The 15,468-nt window shown below is 48.0% G+C and overlaps 1 protein-coding gene across 1 annotated transcript; it reads right to left on the reverse strand.

Moving 5' to 3' along the window:
* Positions 1 to 2,265: 2,265 nt before the first annotated feature.
* Positions 2,266 to 4,090, reverse strand: LOC139054538 (putative nuclease HARBI1). Its single transcript, XM_070531641.1, has 2 exons — positions 3,535 to 4,090; positions 2,266 to 2,621 (listed from the first exon to the last, which is right to left on the reverse strand). The coding sequence occupies exons 1-2, from the start codon at positions 4,088 to 4,090 to the stop codon at positions 2,266 to 2,268; spliced, it is 912 nt and encodes a 303-aa protein (XP_070387742.1).
* Between the last annotated feature and the right edge of the window lie 11,378 nt (positions 4,091 to 15,468).

The raw sequence follows: 15,468 nt of genomic DNA on the forward strand, positions 1-15,468 counted from the left end.
AGTTCTACACAGACGCATCGAAGTCACACGACGGGGTGTCCTATGCAGCCGTCGGTCTATCCTTCTCGGAATCCGACGTACTGCATCCGGAAACTAGTATCTTTACGGCTGAGGCCTACGCACTGCTGTCGGCCGTAAAGCATGTAAATAAATCACAACTCCAGAAATCAGTTATATATACGGACTCCCTCAGTGTTGTGAAGGCCTTGATGTCATTTTCTAAGCACAAAAACCCAGTCATCAACGAACTCTATTCCGCCCTATGTAAAACGTATATATGTAACCAGCATGTCATCATATGCTGGGTGCCCGGTCATAGGGCCATTGAAGGCAATGTTCGGGCGGACCAGATGGCCACATCAGTTGCATCGTATTCTGTAAATCCTACCGCAGCAGTCCCTGTCACAGATCTGAGGCCCTACTTGCGCAGAAAACTGCGGAACTACTGGCAACGCTCGTGGGACATGGAAACAAACAATAAACTGCATGTAATCAAGCCACAGTTAGGTTTCTGGCCTCCCGTAACAAAATCCCGCCGGACAGATGTCCTATTCTGCCGTCTAAGAATAGGACACACTTTTGGAACACATAACTTTTTACTCACGGGAAACGAGCCTCCAACCTGCGGTAGATGCGGGGAGAGGCTGACCGTCCTCCACGTCCTACTGGAGTGTCGGAAAGCCGAATCTGAACGAAAGAAACATTTTCCCGTAGCATACCGCCAGCACATCCCCCTTCATCCAGTAATGTTACTAGGCCCAGAACCTTTATTTGACACCAACGCAGTACTAAGCTTTCTGAAAGATGTTGTCTTGCATGTTTTTAGCCCCACATGTTCGTAGCGGGTCCTCTCTCCAGAGGATGCCGCTGCGATAATTATTCTGAATAGCACATGCCTCCAGGCCCTTACGGTTCAAGGGCTCTGGCGAGGCAGTGTTGCTGTAAGCAATTTAACATCTCGCACATTTTAAACATTGCATCATTCTTTTACGATGGATTTTAAAGTTCATAGTATTCGTCATCAGTCATCGCCATAATTTTATAGCACGTAGATTTTACGCACTTTACAGCGACTATTTTAGGCCTCTTTACGGCCAAGTCACATATTCCATAATACATCCTTAACACTACCACCAGTCATGGCGCTCTTTGGCCAAACCTGGCCCTTGCGCCACAAAACAACACACATCATCATCATCCTCACCTCGGAGCTACTAGACACGAGAAAGGGCTCTGCGAGCCCAGTGGAGCAGCCACCTCTGATAAGCTGAAGGACGCGGACGCGGCCGCCGCCAGTTGCCCTGCAAGGAAACGGTGCGCTCGTAATAAGATGAACCGCATTCATTAAAGACTACTTTTCACTCACCTGTGCTCCGCCGAAAACGTTCCTGTATCTCGCCTGCATTTCTAGACGAACTTACGCCGCCACAACCTCCACTCTCGCTCTGTCTTCACTGGCGGCCTTTCTGCATCGAGAAGTGCCGCCAGTTGTTTCCACAAATCGTTCCTGTTACCGGCCTAAAAATCCCCATCGAATTCCCCCGACCTACTAGCAAGCCGGGGGTTTCTCTCCATGAAATTTACCCTAATTTCTTCTTGCCGATTGGTGATTTGACGCGCAAGGTGCAAGCGTGGTGTTGTGGTGACCTTCGTTCATCTACAAAAAGAGGCAAACTGGCCGTCTGCGAGCAAGACCGCGAAGTAAATGAACAGATTTTCTGGGATCGTAGCCTTTATTTCCGACAAATAATTAGCCTCCTGCTATTTCTTCTTTTGAAACCTGCAATTTCGAAGAAAAACAACGCTCTTGAAGACTGCCGTCTGTTCACAACTCAACGCTCGAAACGCACGCTTACCAGATTTTCGGACGGCAGCAGAAGGGCAGCAGACGACTATACGGCGTAGTCCCGCGCGTCTTCTTCGAGGGCTCCGCTGAAGCTTTGCCATTCTTTGCATGACCTTGGCGGTGCGCGAAAACATTGCACACACCCATTCTCAAAATGAAACGGCCACAATAAAACTCGCACATGCGATACGCCGCTTCCTTTCGTCTTTGCTCAGCTCTGCCCATTTTCAATATAGGGCGCCATGTTGACACGACGCCCCTGTGGCGGCGCTTGATGACTGACATAGACACGCAGAAACAAAGACTGTCGGTTTATGTCGGTATATCGCCTAAATGTTGCTTCGCAACTATGCCAGTTGTAGCACAATTTATTCATTGAAATATAACATTTCTCACTTTTTTCTCTGCTGGCCCCTCAGCTACAGCTCCCGCGGTGGTGGCACCTGCATGGGTGGTGGTGGAGGGTAAACACCTGCAGTCTGCTGGACAGCTGCCGGCGGCACGTCACTGTCGTCGTCAGGCTCACGTGCTGCCAAAGCAATGTTGTGGAGAGCTGCGCAAGCGGCAATGATGGTCGCTGCTCGATCGGGGTTGTAGAGCAGGGTCCGGTAACGCTGCAAGCTGCGCAACCTGCTCTTTAGGATCCCGATGCACCTCTCCACGACATTGCGCATGGCGGTGTGCTCCTTGTTGTAATGGTCCTCAGGGGTGCTGCCAGCTGTATGCCCCAGCACTGGTGTCAAGAGCCACGGCTCCAAGGGATAGTCGTAGTCTCCTGCGCAAGGGCAGGGTGAGAGTTTTAGCGATATCTGTTTCATTGCGGCGCAGTTCTGCTTCTAGGTATACACGGAGCGGGTTCCTATGCCACACCCATGAATCGTGACAGGACCCCGGAAAGCAGGCGTTGATATCTTGGATGCAGAGGTTTGCATCGCATGTCTGCAGAATAAAAATTAGTCCAAACAATTGTCGTACAAGTCTTTTAAAGGACTTTGTTCTATGAACCTAACTGAATCTCCGCACACTGTGACAGACTGTTCGAACACTGCTATGAACAAATCTCGGACATGCAAGAACTTGTAGTTAAAGCTTCCACACTCGGTCTTGTTTTCGTCAGGGCACTGTCAAAGGCAAGCCCGCCTGTGCACTGCTCGGAACGTCCCAACTTTCTGGCACCCCCGCGTTTACCTACGTTACCGCTATATGTTTCAGCTAATGTTCCACAACACCTCCGACGTGAAAAACTGCCGACACGAAACCGGAATAAAAGAAAAACTCCTTTAGTGCTATTAAAGGCACATGTGTTGCAACATGTAACGCCCATCATTAAACGTGTGCACATTGAACGAGGACGCATGACCGCAGCGCAGGGCAGCGAGTACTACGGCATAATCCAGGAGCGGTATTTTGAATCCATCGACATCGTGAATGAATCTTCGGGGATACTCCGCGATCGAGCAGGGGCGATTTCATGTGCTTTGGAGCCCACTGAACCGCCGTGTGTCCCGCACCGCCAGATTTCATCACTATTCCATCGCGACGTACCCTCAAAATGAATCAATTCCCGTTGTGGATAAATCGAGAATACCGCTCCTACTAGATCACGTTGCAACAGTCAGAGTGAAATGGGGCATTTCTGCGACACAAACGAAAAAAATATTACTAGGGATACAATGCACGATTAATACTTACGGTAACGGTGTTCATGGCGTAGAAACCCTTCTTCGACATATAGCTTTCTGTATCCCCGGGGCTCGGGCCTTCGGGCTGCTGTATGGCGATAAGAGTGCCATCGACGCAGCCGAACACAGCGGGGATTAGTCCAAGCCGCGCAAACGCCGCCTTTGCCCTGGCCTTCGCGCCTGTCGTCTGGGGGAAGTCCACCCACCGCTTTTGCCCGCCAACGACAGTTATGGCGTTTGCCACTTCGTGGATAGTGTCGCTGACGGACGACTGCGACAGGCCGATGACTTCTTCACTGCCGACGCCCCGCTGGAGGTTTCCCGTTGCGAAAAACCTCAGTGCGCACAATACCTTCCGCCCAGTAGAAATTCCACTCGCTCGCTGGTACCCGATGATGGGGTCGCGTTCACCGCACAACCAACCCACCGTTTCTTTTGAGAAACGAAAGCGACGCCGGAATTCGCTTTCTGTCATGTCATCAAAGGCATTGCGCACCTCCACCCGCTCTCCTTCCTGCTCGAGCAACGCCAGCGCAACCGAAGTTCCCAACGCAAGCTCCATTTTTCTCAAATTAAACCATGGGTTGGGTCCGAACGTGCCATTCAACTGCCGAAGCCGCCGTTTGGATCCAATCCAAGCCACCAGACGCGCCATACGAAGCTGGTATTGTAACGAGCCTATGATCGCTCCAAACTTCCCAACTCTCGTTGCATTTTTCGCCTATCAGACGAGGTGTTCGGTGGCAAGATGATTTATAGGAGCGTGGTGTCATTTTGACGTCACGAAAAACGTGGCCGCGCCCCGCGGCTGGCGCCATCGGCGCGGAGTAGGCCAATGGCGCACGCCGGTAACCGAACGAACGCGCCGAACAACGATCTCCAATCGCGCCTCTGGCCTCGCTGCCCTGTCTGGCGCATGACGCACGCATCTGTCGCCGTCTGTAGCGCCTGGCGTGCTGTTAGCTTGTTGCTAGGTGACGCAAGAAAAACAAGTCGCAAAGTATAAGTTGATTTATGCGCAAAGCCTTTTAGTTTTAGCGGGAAAGAATAAAAAAAAATAAAACGTCCATAAGTTTATTTCACTTTGCGTTTTTCGATGCTCGCATCAGCTTACGCATGGAATTTACACTACCCGTGACGTGCTTCCTGTTGCCAGTTTTCGCCGAGTGTCCCCGCTTGTTGAATTGTTTCTCTTTGGTAATGCCGGCACCAGGTAAGTGTGCCGAGTCAGCGTTAAGCCTGTGACATTTCCATAGAGCCAATGGGACCGAAGTTTAGAGGCGACGATTGCGCCGTCTGGTTTCTAACGGTAGTTGCATGAACATTAGAAAACATATATATTGATTGCATAAAGAACAAGTGAACTGCGAAATTGATAGAATTTCACCTCTTGTTTGAAACAATGTTTTCATTCCAATGTGTAGTTATTGCACGAGTTTATATGTTTTGTATGATAATAATAATAATATTTGGGGTTTTACGTGCCAAAACCACTTTCTGATTATGAGGCACGCCGTAGTGGAGGACTCCGGAAATTTTGACCACCTGGGGTTCTTTAACGTGCACCTAAATCTAAGCACACGGGTGTTTTCGCATTTCGCCCCCATCGAAATGCGGCCGCCGTGGCCGGGATTCGATCCCGCGACCTCGTGCTCAGCAGCCCAACACCATAGCCACTGAGCAACCACGGCGGGTTTTGTATGATAGCGCAGAAGACTCTGGTGCTGCGTGGCTGCGTAGCGTCTGTTCGCGAGTCAAACTCGCTCGAACCACAAACAATCCAATATGGCTTCCTGCATGCGGCAGCGACGGCAGACCACTTGTAGCAAGTGGCAGGTTGGTGATAGCGTTGTAGGTTAGGATGTAGCATCACCGTTGGGGGCGTATAGTAAACACGCTCGTGTAGCGTGCATTGGGTGCACTTAAAAAAAAATAAGTGCTCGAAATTAATTAGAACCCCCACAACGTCGTGCCTCATAATGAAATATGGTTTTGGAATATAAAACCCTACAATTTATTTTGTGCACGTAAAATAAAAACTTTAGAGTAACCCAAGGTATATAAGCTTGTGCAGTGTACTACAATAAATTACATATCTTTCAGCTACCTTTCAGCTGACTTAATCATTATGTTCAGTAGAAAATACTGTGCCCAACGCAGCAGTCCAGTGGCTATGACATTCATCTGCTGATCATGATATAGCAAGTTCCATATGCTACTACAGCGCCAATATTTGCATGGGGATGGAGGGCAAAAACGTCCATTGATCAGGAGGGCCTCATAGAGGTATCCACTATTCATTACTCTTTGGTATCCAATATTAAGACCACCATTCCACAGAACCAGCAGTGAAACTTCACAAGTATCTTTTACGGCAAAACAAAAGATCAAGTCCCGCAGGGGCGTCTGCGTCAGCAGGCGTTTGGTGCGTTGCGACACCACGGACCCGAGCACACGAGGGTTGGACCCTCCCGCGTGTAGCCGTGCGCGGCTTAGCCGTGTCTGGGGAAAAGGGGATCCTGGGGGTTGAGCCGAAGCTGGGTGTTTGGACCTTTAAGGCCCCCCGGCGGAGGCAACACACCCCTTTGGCCTCTGCTTCACATAGACGGCACCCCCGGACTGACCCACCCGGAGGAAATCGGCAGTCGCCTTTTCCTGTCTCTCCCTCCTTCAATCTTCGTCTTTATCTCTCACTTTTTGACCTTTCCTGTCTCCTTTTCTCTTCTGTTTACTTCCTTTCTCCTGGCGGCGAGGGTTAACCCTGTGTGGCTATCCAACCTTGGGTACACCATATTCGGTTATAGTGACGGCGTACGACTGGCGTCGTGCAGTCTTGTATGCAAGCTCTGCCGCGTCCCCTCGTTGGGCTCCGTGGTGGGTGGTCGGCGCTGTTGCCGAATGTATATATTTCTACATGGAAACTTCTTTCCCCTCCCTTGTTGATCGCCCTCAGAAACGAGGGCGCACCGAAGATGTCTTCAAGTTTTTTGGACGCCAAACCCAGAATTTTCCCCGCTTCCACGTTGTTCATTCTGAAAAGCCAAACAAAGCAGTGCGAAACATTTCACCATTCCTTGATTCAAAGTCCCTGACTGATGTTTTTGGTCCAGGTTATAAGGTATCGAGGATGACAAGCGGCGATCTCCTCTTGGAGCTCCGCGATTTAAAACAATATGAGAAACTACCGCAACTAGTGTCATTTGGGGAGACTCCCATAACAGTAACCCCGCATCGTACAATGAACACCACCCGTGGTGTTGTGTCAGATGATGATTTGATTGACCTGACTGAGGCGGAGCTCCTGGAGGGCTTCAGCGAACAAAATGTGATCAACGTCAGAAGAATTAAGATGAGGCGGGACGGTAAAGAGATTCAGACTAAGCACCTTATAATTACTTTTGGATCAAGTATCTTGCCCGAGTCAATTGAGGCCGGGTACATCAAGCTCCGTGTTAGGCCGTACGTGCCAAACCCGCTCCGTTGTTTCAAATGCCAGCGCTTCGGCCACAGCTCACAGAGCTGCCGAGGCCGCCAGAATTGTGCTAAATGTAGTGCCCAAGAACACACCTCTGAAGCTTGTGAGAACGCTTTCCACTGTGTAAACTGTGACGGGGATCACGCCGCGTACTCGCGGTCGTGCCCCTCATGGAAGAAGGAAAAAGAAATTGTAACGATCAAAGTAAAAGAGAATATATCCTTCAAAGAGGCACGCAGGCGGGTTTCATACCTGCCCAAGAAAAGTTTTGCCGATGTAACGCGTCAGGGGGCAGCGACACAACGGCCACCGGCGGCTGTCCGACCCACAACCAGCGAGTCGGCAGTCACGCCATCTGCCCCCGCGGCGGTTGCAGCTAGCGCTGCTCCGCCAACGCAGCAGACGGGGCCACCGACCCCGAAGGTGGGCGCAGCTGAGGCTGCCCCAACCTCCGCGGCCCCTTCCAGCGCTGGCAACAGCCAGCGCAGCCAAATCCCCCACGGAGCCCCATCGACCTCCGGGCTGCTGGGTGCAGGGGTCTTGCCCTCCAAGGCATGGCCCTCGCTGGTAAATTCTCGCTCGCAAGAGCACGTGTCCGGCGCCTCACAAGAGGCAATGGACACTACACGTATCCTCAAGGCGCACCCAGCGCCTAAGGAGCGGCGAGGCTCCCTCGAACGCTCCAGAAAGAGTAGAACGCCCGTTACAGGGCCTCGAAAGAGCTCTGTAACTTAAGGTATCACCTCCGTTTCCGTACACACAGCACTTATTTACCTTCAAAATGGCGACACAAATTATTCAATGGAACGTCAGAGGTCTTTTTAGGAACCTTGATGACGTGCAAGAGCTTATACAAAAACACAATCCAAAAGTGCTGTGTCTACAGGAAACACATTTAAATCCACAACACACAAACTTTCTCCGACAGTATGTCAAGTTCCGCAAAGATCGCGATGATGCTGTCGTATCATCAGGCGGTGTTGCCATTTGTATTCATAAAAGTATTTCCTGTCAGCGTTTACAGCTACAAACCCCCCTTGAGGCAGTGGCGGTTCGAGCTGTTTTCCTAAACATACTCATCACCATTAGCTCTCTTTACGTGCCCCCACACTACAAGTTAACGAAACACGAATTCCAATCCTTTATAGATCAATTGCCAGAACCTTATGTTCTTCTTGGCGATTTCAATGCGCACAGCTCCCTGTGGGGCGACTCTCGTACAGACGCGCGAGGACGTCTTGTTGAGCAGTTCCTTTTTTCTTCTGGTGCGTGCTTGCTGAATAAGAAGAAACCCACTTATTACTGTCTTGCAAACAATACATTTTCTTCAATTGATCTGAGCATAGTTTCCCCGTCTATACTGCCCGAACTGGAATGGGAAGTTACGGCCAATCCTTACGGGAGCGACCACTTCCCGATAATGATAAGAACATCTAATGAAAACAAATATCCTCCACAAGCTCCTAGGTGGAAGATAGACACAGCCGACTGGGAGAAATTTCGAACTCTCACTAACATCTCATGGGCTGAGCTCTCTTCGTTAGGAATTGATGCTGCAGTCGAGTTCTTTACAGCCTTCATAATAGATGTCGCATCAAAATGCATATCCGAAGTAAGTGGTTTGGCATGCAAACGACGTGTACCGTGGTGGAACAGCGAATGTAGGATCGCTCGTAAGAATCAGAACAAGGCGTGGGGGTTGCTGCGCGCCTCCCCCACTGCGGAGAATCTTATCAATTTTAAAAAAGTAAAATCCCAAGGCAGGCGAACCCGCCGACAAGCCAGAAGAGAAAGCTGGCACAAGTTTTTATCGAGCATTAACTCGTTTAGGGATGAGGCCAAAGCCTGGAACAGAGTTAATAGGATTAGAGGGCGGGAAACACATTCACTCCCCCTGGTAAACACACAGGGCGATACACTGCAAGACCAGGCAGACTCACTTGGGGAATATTTTGAGAGCGTGTCAAGTCAAACAAACTATACACAATCCTTTCTCAAATACAAACAAACAGAAGAACGTAAGCCATTAACAAGAAAAGGTCGAGAGAATGAGCCTTACAACCGTCCTTTTTGTATTGCCGAATTGAGAGCTGCCTTGAGCGCATGCAACAGCTCCGCACCAGGATCTGATAGAATCATGTATGAAATGCTCAAACACTTACACAATGACACGCAGGTTACACTACTCACACTTTTCAACACCATTTGGGATGCAGGGTACCTTCCAGCTGCATGGAAGGAAGCCATTGTGATCCCCGTTTTGAAACAAGGCAAGGACCCTTCCTCAGTGGCAAGTTACCGCCCGATAGCCCTCACAAGTTGCATTTGTAAGGTGTTCGAAAAAATGATAAATCGGCGACTCATCTTTTTCCTTGAACAGAGCAAAATGCTTGATCCTTATCAGTGCGGCTTCCGAGAAGGACGCTCCACAACTGACCACCTTGTACGTGTAGAAGCAAATATCTGGGACGCATTTGTACACAAACAATTCTTCTTATCCATATTCCTCGATATGGAGAAGGCGTACGATACGACGTGGCGTTACGGAATCTTAAGAGACTTGTCAGAAATGGGCATCCACGGTAATATGCATAATATAATAGAAAGCTATCTGTCAAATCGTACCTTCCGAGTAAAAGTCGGCAATGCACTCTCACGCCCTTTTACGCAAGAAACGGGCGTACCCCAAGGAGGCGTGCTCAGCTGCACGCTCTTTATAGTGAAGATGAACACGCTTCGTGCTTCATTACCACCCGCCATCTTTTACTCTGTCTACGTGGACGACATTCAAATAGCTTTCAAATCTTGCAACCTCGCAGTCTGCGAGAGACAGGTACAGCATGGCCTGAACAAAGTCTCAGTGTGGGCAGACAAGAATGGTTTTAAGATAAATCCTAACAAAAGCTCTTGCGTTCTTTTTACAAAAAAGAGAGGCCTGGTTCCGGATCCTTCCTTAGAACTGTGCGGACCTATCAGCAAAGAGCACAAATTCCTAGGTATCATACTCGACTACAGACTCACTTTCGTCTCCCACATTAAACATCTTAGAGAAAAATGTCTGAAAACAATGAATATAATGAAACTTCTATCCCAGACTACGTGGGGTAGTAACAGAATGTGTTTAATGAATCTATATAAAAGCCTCATTCGATCGCGACTAGACTATGGTGCTGTGATTTATCACTCTGCCGCCCCGAGCGCACTAAAGATGTTAGACCCAGTGCACCATCTAGGAATCCGACTGGCCACTGGCGCTTTCAGAACGAGTCCCATACAAAGTCTATATGTAGAATCAAATGAATGGTCTCTCCACCTACAGAGATCATACATCAGCTTTACATATTTCCTTAAAATACGCTCCAATCCTGAACATCCATGTTTTCATAACGTTACCGATATGACGTGCGCTACACTTTTCAGCAATCGTCCCTCCATAAGACAGCCTTTCTCGCTGCGTGTGAAGGAGCTTAGCGATGAAATGCATGTCCCACTCCTCGAGCATCGATTAATGCACCTAACCAAGCTCTTACCTCCTTGGGAGTGGCAGATGATACAGTGTGACATATCCTTTATAAAAGTTACAAAGCACGCTCCTGAGGCCGAAATCCGAATGCATTTCCTAGAGCTCCAGCACAAGCACTCCTGCGCAGAGTTTTACACAGATGCTTCGAAGTCAAATGCCGGGGTATCCTATGCAGCCGTCGGCCCATCGTTTTCGGAATCCGATGTACTGCATTCGGAAACAAGTATCTTTACGGCCGAGGCCTACGCATTACTCTCTGCTGTAAAGCACATAAGAAAATCGAAACTTCCAAAAGCAGCGATCTATACAGACTCTCTCAGCGTCGTGAAGGCCTTAATGTCACTCAGAAAACATAAAAATCCCGTATTTAATGAACTATATTCGGTCTTGTGCAAAGCGTACTCATCTAACCAGAATATCGAGAAATGTCAACAGCCACTAACAGTTATGCACATATTACTCACGTGTACGCAGACGGAAACACACAGACGAACATTTTTGCACAAATTATATCAACTACACATACCTTTACACCCTGCTCTGATTTTAGGGGATCATCCGCTAGTCCCATTATGTGACGTCCGTAAATTTCTACAAGACACTGGATTTTTACATAAAATATAGACTACTAACCCACCCTTTTCCTTCACAAACTGGATTTTAAAACACCTCGTGTTTGGCGCAGCATAGCCTTAGTTGCTTTTGCGCCATTAAACCCCATTTAACTAACTAACTAACTAACCAGAATATCATAATATGCTGGGTCCCTGGCCATAGGGGAATCAAAGGTAACGTTCTGGCGGACGAGATGGCCACGTCAATCACATTGCAAGCTGTTAACCCTACCGCTGCAGTGCCTGTCACAGATCTGAGGCCTTTCTTGCGAAGGAGGCTGCGAGATCACTGGCAACACATCTGGGATGCGGAAACGGATAATAAGCTCCACCTGATAAAACCACAGTTAGGATTTTGGCCGTCTACTACAAAATCGCGCCGAACAGATGTCCTATTCTGTCGTCTCAGAATAGGACACACGTTTGGCACCCATAATTTCCTACTCACCGGAAGTGAGCCTCCAGCCTGTGGGAGATGCATAGAGAGGCTGACCGTCCTCCATGTCCTCCTGGAGTGTCGGAAAGCCGAATTTGACAGAAAGAAACATTTTCCGTTAGCATACCGGCAGCATATTCCCCTTCATCCTGTAATGTTACTCGGCCCAGAACCGCTCTTCGACACTAACGCAGTCCTAAGTTATCTGAAAGATGTTGTGTTGCATGTTATTAGCCCCACATGTTCGTAGCGTCTCCTCTTTTCAGAGGATGGCGCTGTGATAGTTCTTTCGTGTAGCACGTGCCTCTAGGCCCTTGTGTTTCAAGGGCTCTGGCGAGGCAACAGTGCTCCAGACATTTTTACCATCTCATATATTTTCTATTCTGCATCATTCTTTTACGATGGATTTTAATGTTCATAGTATTCGTCATCTGTCATCGCCATAATTTTATAGCAAGTAGATTTTACGCGCTCTACAGCGACTATTTTTAGGCCACTTTACAGCCAAGTTACATCTTCCACAATACATCGTCAACATCACCACTTGTAATGGCGCTCTTTGGCCAAGCCTGGCCCTTGCGCCACAAAACACCACATATCATCATCATCAAAAGATCAAGTATTTGCTTCAAAAGGTATGTGTATACGCAGCAGTTGCTCAACTTTACAATCAACTTGCATAGCTATGCTGGAGGTAATCATATTCCCTGTTCTAACTGGTCAGCTTGCGTGTTTTTCTGACAACGGCACTCTGTGTTGACCTTGTTTCCGTATTTTGTTTACAAATGAGGTGTGCCAACATAGCTTTGTTCTACAAAACATGTTTAAAACTTTATTGTTGCAGCAAGGCGAGCAGAAAAACTTGGCTGTTTTGGCATTTTCTCTGCAAGATTTTGCACACATTTGTGAAATATATGCAATACTGAATTTCTTGTCGGAAGCAGGTGTCCAATTCTATTCTGTATTCTGTACACGCTTCACTGGTTGCTGAAATTGAGCATAACAGGTGGTCTAAAACACCATCCTCCTTGAGAAGTGCAAAAAATTTGTATCTCCCAAAAGGAACACCGCCATCTTTATCGAGTAACTCGCTTTGCCAAAGTGCAATCAGTGGTCTTCAGAGCAAGAAACGTCTTTACAAGAGTTCCAGGAAAATGATATATTATATTCTCATATATCATGTCAGTCATGTCAGTGGCCTCTTGTAAAGGTGTTTGTGCGTAAGGACAGTCAACGTTTTGTCTGCTGTGGCTTATAGTAGGTATAACGCTCGAGGACACGAGTGCAGAAGCATCCTCGATGATCGTGAGGAATGTATTTGTTGTCACCTCGCAGTTGCCCTATGCAGATAGCCTGAAAAGTTTTCCTATACAGATATGTTTGAGGGAAGCAATGAATTAATACACATTGGGTGTTTCATTGCAACCATGCTTGGGGCGAGTGGTTGCAAAGAAGTTCTCCAATGTGTCTTGCTGTAAATGCCCTGCTTGCAGATTTGAAAAAGTGAAGTTTTATTTGAGATCCGTCCACTGCAGGAACATGGCTTTGATTGTGATTCGCCATCCTTTGATTGTGTGCGGCTGCTTGTTCCGAGGACCACTGAAGTGCCATTGGGCAATGCAACTCATGCACGACTCAAGGAAGGTGTGGTGCTGCGAGCCCTGTCACATTGCATACCTCATTTCTTTCATCGTGTTTTTTTTTACTACGGAGCTGTTGAGGCTGTTAGAAAGCGTATCCATCCTTTCTGCGAATTCCGCAGTAGCTTTTGCATCGACAGGAAGCTCTCCAACGGCAATAAGACTGAGCAGTGCAACAGAAACAGATTCACTAAAACCTGGGTTGCGTGCTTCACCCTCAACTCAGTGAAAGGCGTCCTGTAGATGCGTTTTCGAAGTTTTTTTGGCCAATCTGCTTTTCAAACGTTGAGTAGGTCTGTTAGATGCCTGATCTATGTTACGAGTTGTTGTGTACAGGGTTTCAACGTGTTTCCACTCCACAACCTCTGAGCCAATTGTCAGTTTACCTCGCCTCAAATTGTTCCTTGTGCATTTGATAGGATGAAGAGTGTCAAACATAAGTATACGTTTCGATTGCTTACAACGAAAAACGGCTCATTAAAAGAATGGATAAGCATTTTTGACAAGCTCACATTGTTTGATCCCTGATCACAAATCACCGCTTTAACCTAGAGACCTTTGGTTTCAAGCTGTTGTATTTAATCAAACAAAAGCCGTCGCGTCACAAGGCCTGGAGTTGCATTTTGGGACACTATGAAGGCTACTGGCTACATCTTGCTTCTCTATATGCCTGACACTGCTGTTTCTGCTGTTTACATTGTCTGTAATGCCAATTACAATGTCCTTTGACTGATCATACATAAAATTTTCTTTCATGGCAATTTCATCAAATAGCAAACAACACGCTCTGTCTTGCGCTGGCCAATCCTTACTTAGCGATCTAATTGCACCCATGGCACCTAGTATGATGCCAGATGCCATGGGAATATCTGCAAGCCGGCGCCTGAATGTCCTCACATGCGGCATGTTGAGAACCACCCGTAAGAAGCAATAAGCTTTTGGAGAATGGAAGAATAAATTTCGACCGAATTGCTTCATTTCTTTGGACAAGCGTTCTTAGATTTTGGAAAAGAGCAGAGCCTGATTTGAGCTTTTGCCAGTTCAGAAAGGTCTCTTGGTACATGCGGCTCAATCCTGTTCAGTGCCTCATTACGTGTTATGCGTTTAGCGTGGTGCTTTCTCTGAACTTGTGCAATGCCTTAATCGAGTGACAATTTCATAAAAAGGAATTTTTTTATTAAGGTATATTCACAGGAGCATTTCCTGAAGGCACACCCCAAAACGAGCAAAGGGCAGGCTTTGGGGTGCTTGGTGTTCCTACGGGTACCTTTAGCTGTATGCTTGAAGCAGCATGTTCTTCAGTGTTGGTGACTTCTTCAAAAGCACCACTGGTACCAACAGGACCTAAAGGCGAAATAAAACAATTTCTGTTATGGTTGAATGTGTTTTGAATAGCAGCACAAGATTTTTATGTGCCATGGGCAAGCAACAAAATTTGGCACAGACCATGACCTCTTTATTTCCAGGATCATCATACAGAGGCTTTCATAAAAACTTGTTTGATACCTTAATTTTTGTAGCTCTTGCGTAGCACCATCCTAAGTTAGGTTCACATTATTGAAATAATTTTAGAAAAGTGGAGCACTAATAATTTATGTGGCAAAGTTCAACGGAATGGCAAAAGTGCGCAACGAATTGCACAATGTGCTCAATAACTACAGTATGGCTCCAAAATAATTGATATAAATATTGTGACAGTGCCACGAGAGGGACAAAAACGACGATCACCAACAAGAGAGAGAGAGATGACGTAGTGGGGCTAACGCAACGTTTGGCCATACTGGTTGTACCGGCCATATCTTCTGTAGAGGAAACGCGGTCCCATTTAACTTCACATGTACGCCCGTTTAACTTTTGGTGGAGGTGCTGGGTATCGCACAAGACGGAACTCCGCAGCGGACTTGACCTCGGCCGTCCTACCATGCTGACAGACGACGAGGCCGCTGGGTTAAGCATGGCGTCAGCATCCGGCGCACCCAGGCCGTCAGCATCCGCGACACCGCAACCCCCCGCAGGGGCGTCTGCGTCAGCAGGCGTTTGGTGTGTGGCGACACCACGGACCCGAGCACACGAGGGTTGGACCCTCCCGCGTGTAGCCGTGCGCGGCTTAGCCGTGTCTGGGGAAAAGGGGATCCTGGGGGTTGAGCCGATGCCGGGTGTTTGGACCTTTAAGGCCCCCCGGCAGAGGCAACACACCCCTTTGGCCTCTGCTTCACATAGACGGCACCCCCGGACTGACCCACCCGGGGGAA

This window comes from Dermacentor albipictus, chromosome 1, assembly GCF_038994185.2.
Source record: "Dermacentor albipictus isolate Rhodes 1998 colony chromosome 1, USDA_Dalb.pri_finalv2, whole genome shotgun sequence".
NCBI classification, from domain to species: domain Eukaryota; kingdom Metazoa; phylum Arthropoda; class Arachnida; order Ixodida; family Ixodidae; genus Dermacentor; species Dermacentor albipictus.

Coding starts and splice junctions, on each gene's coding strand:
- LOC139054538 (XM_070531641.1), bottom strand. CDS start 4,090: ATGGAGCTTGCGTTGGGAACTTCGGTTGCGCTGGCGTTGCTCGAGCAG. Junction 2,622..3,534: donor CATGAACACCGTTACCGTAA/GTATTAATCGTG, acceptor GCCCTTGCGCAG/GAGACTACGACTATCCCTTG.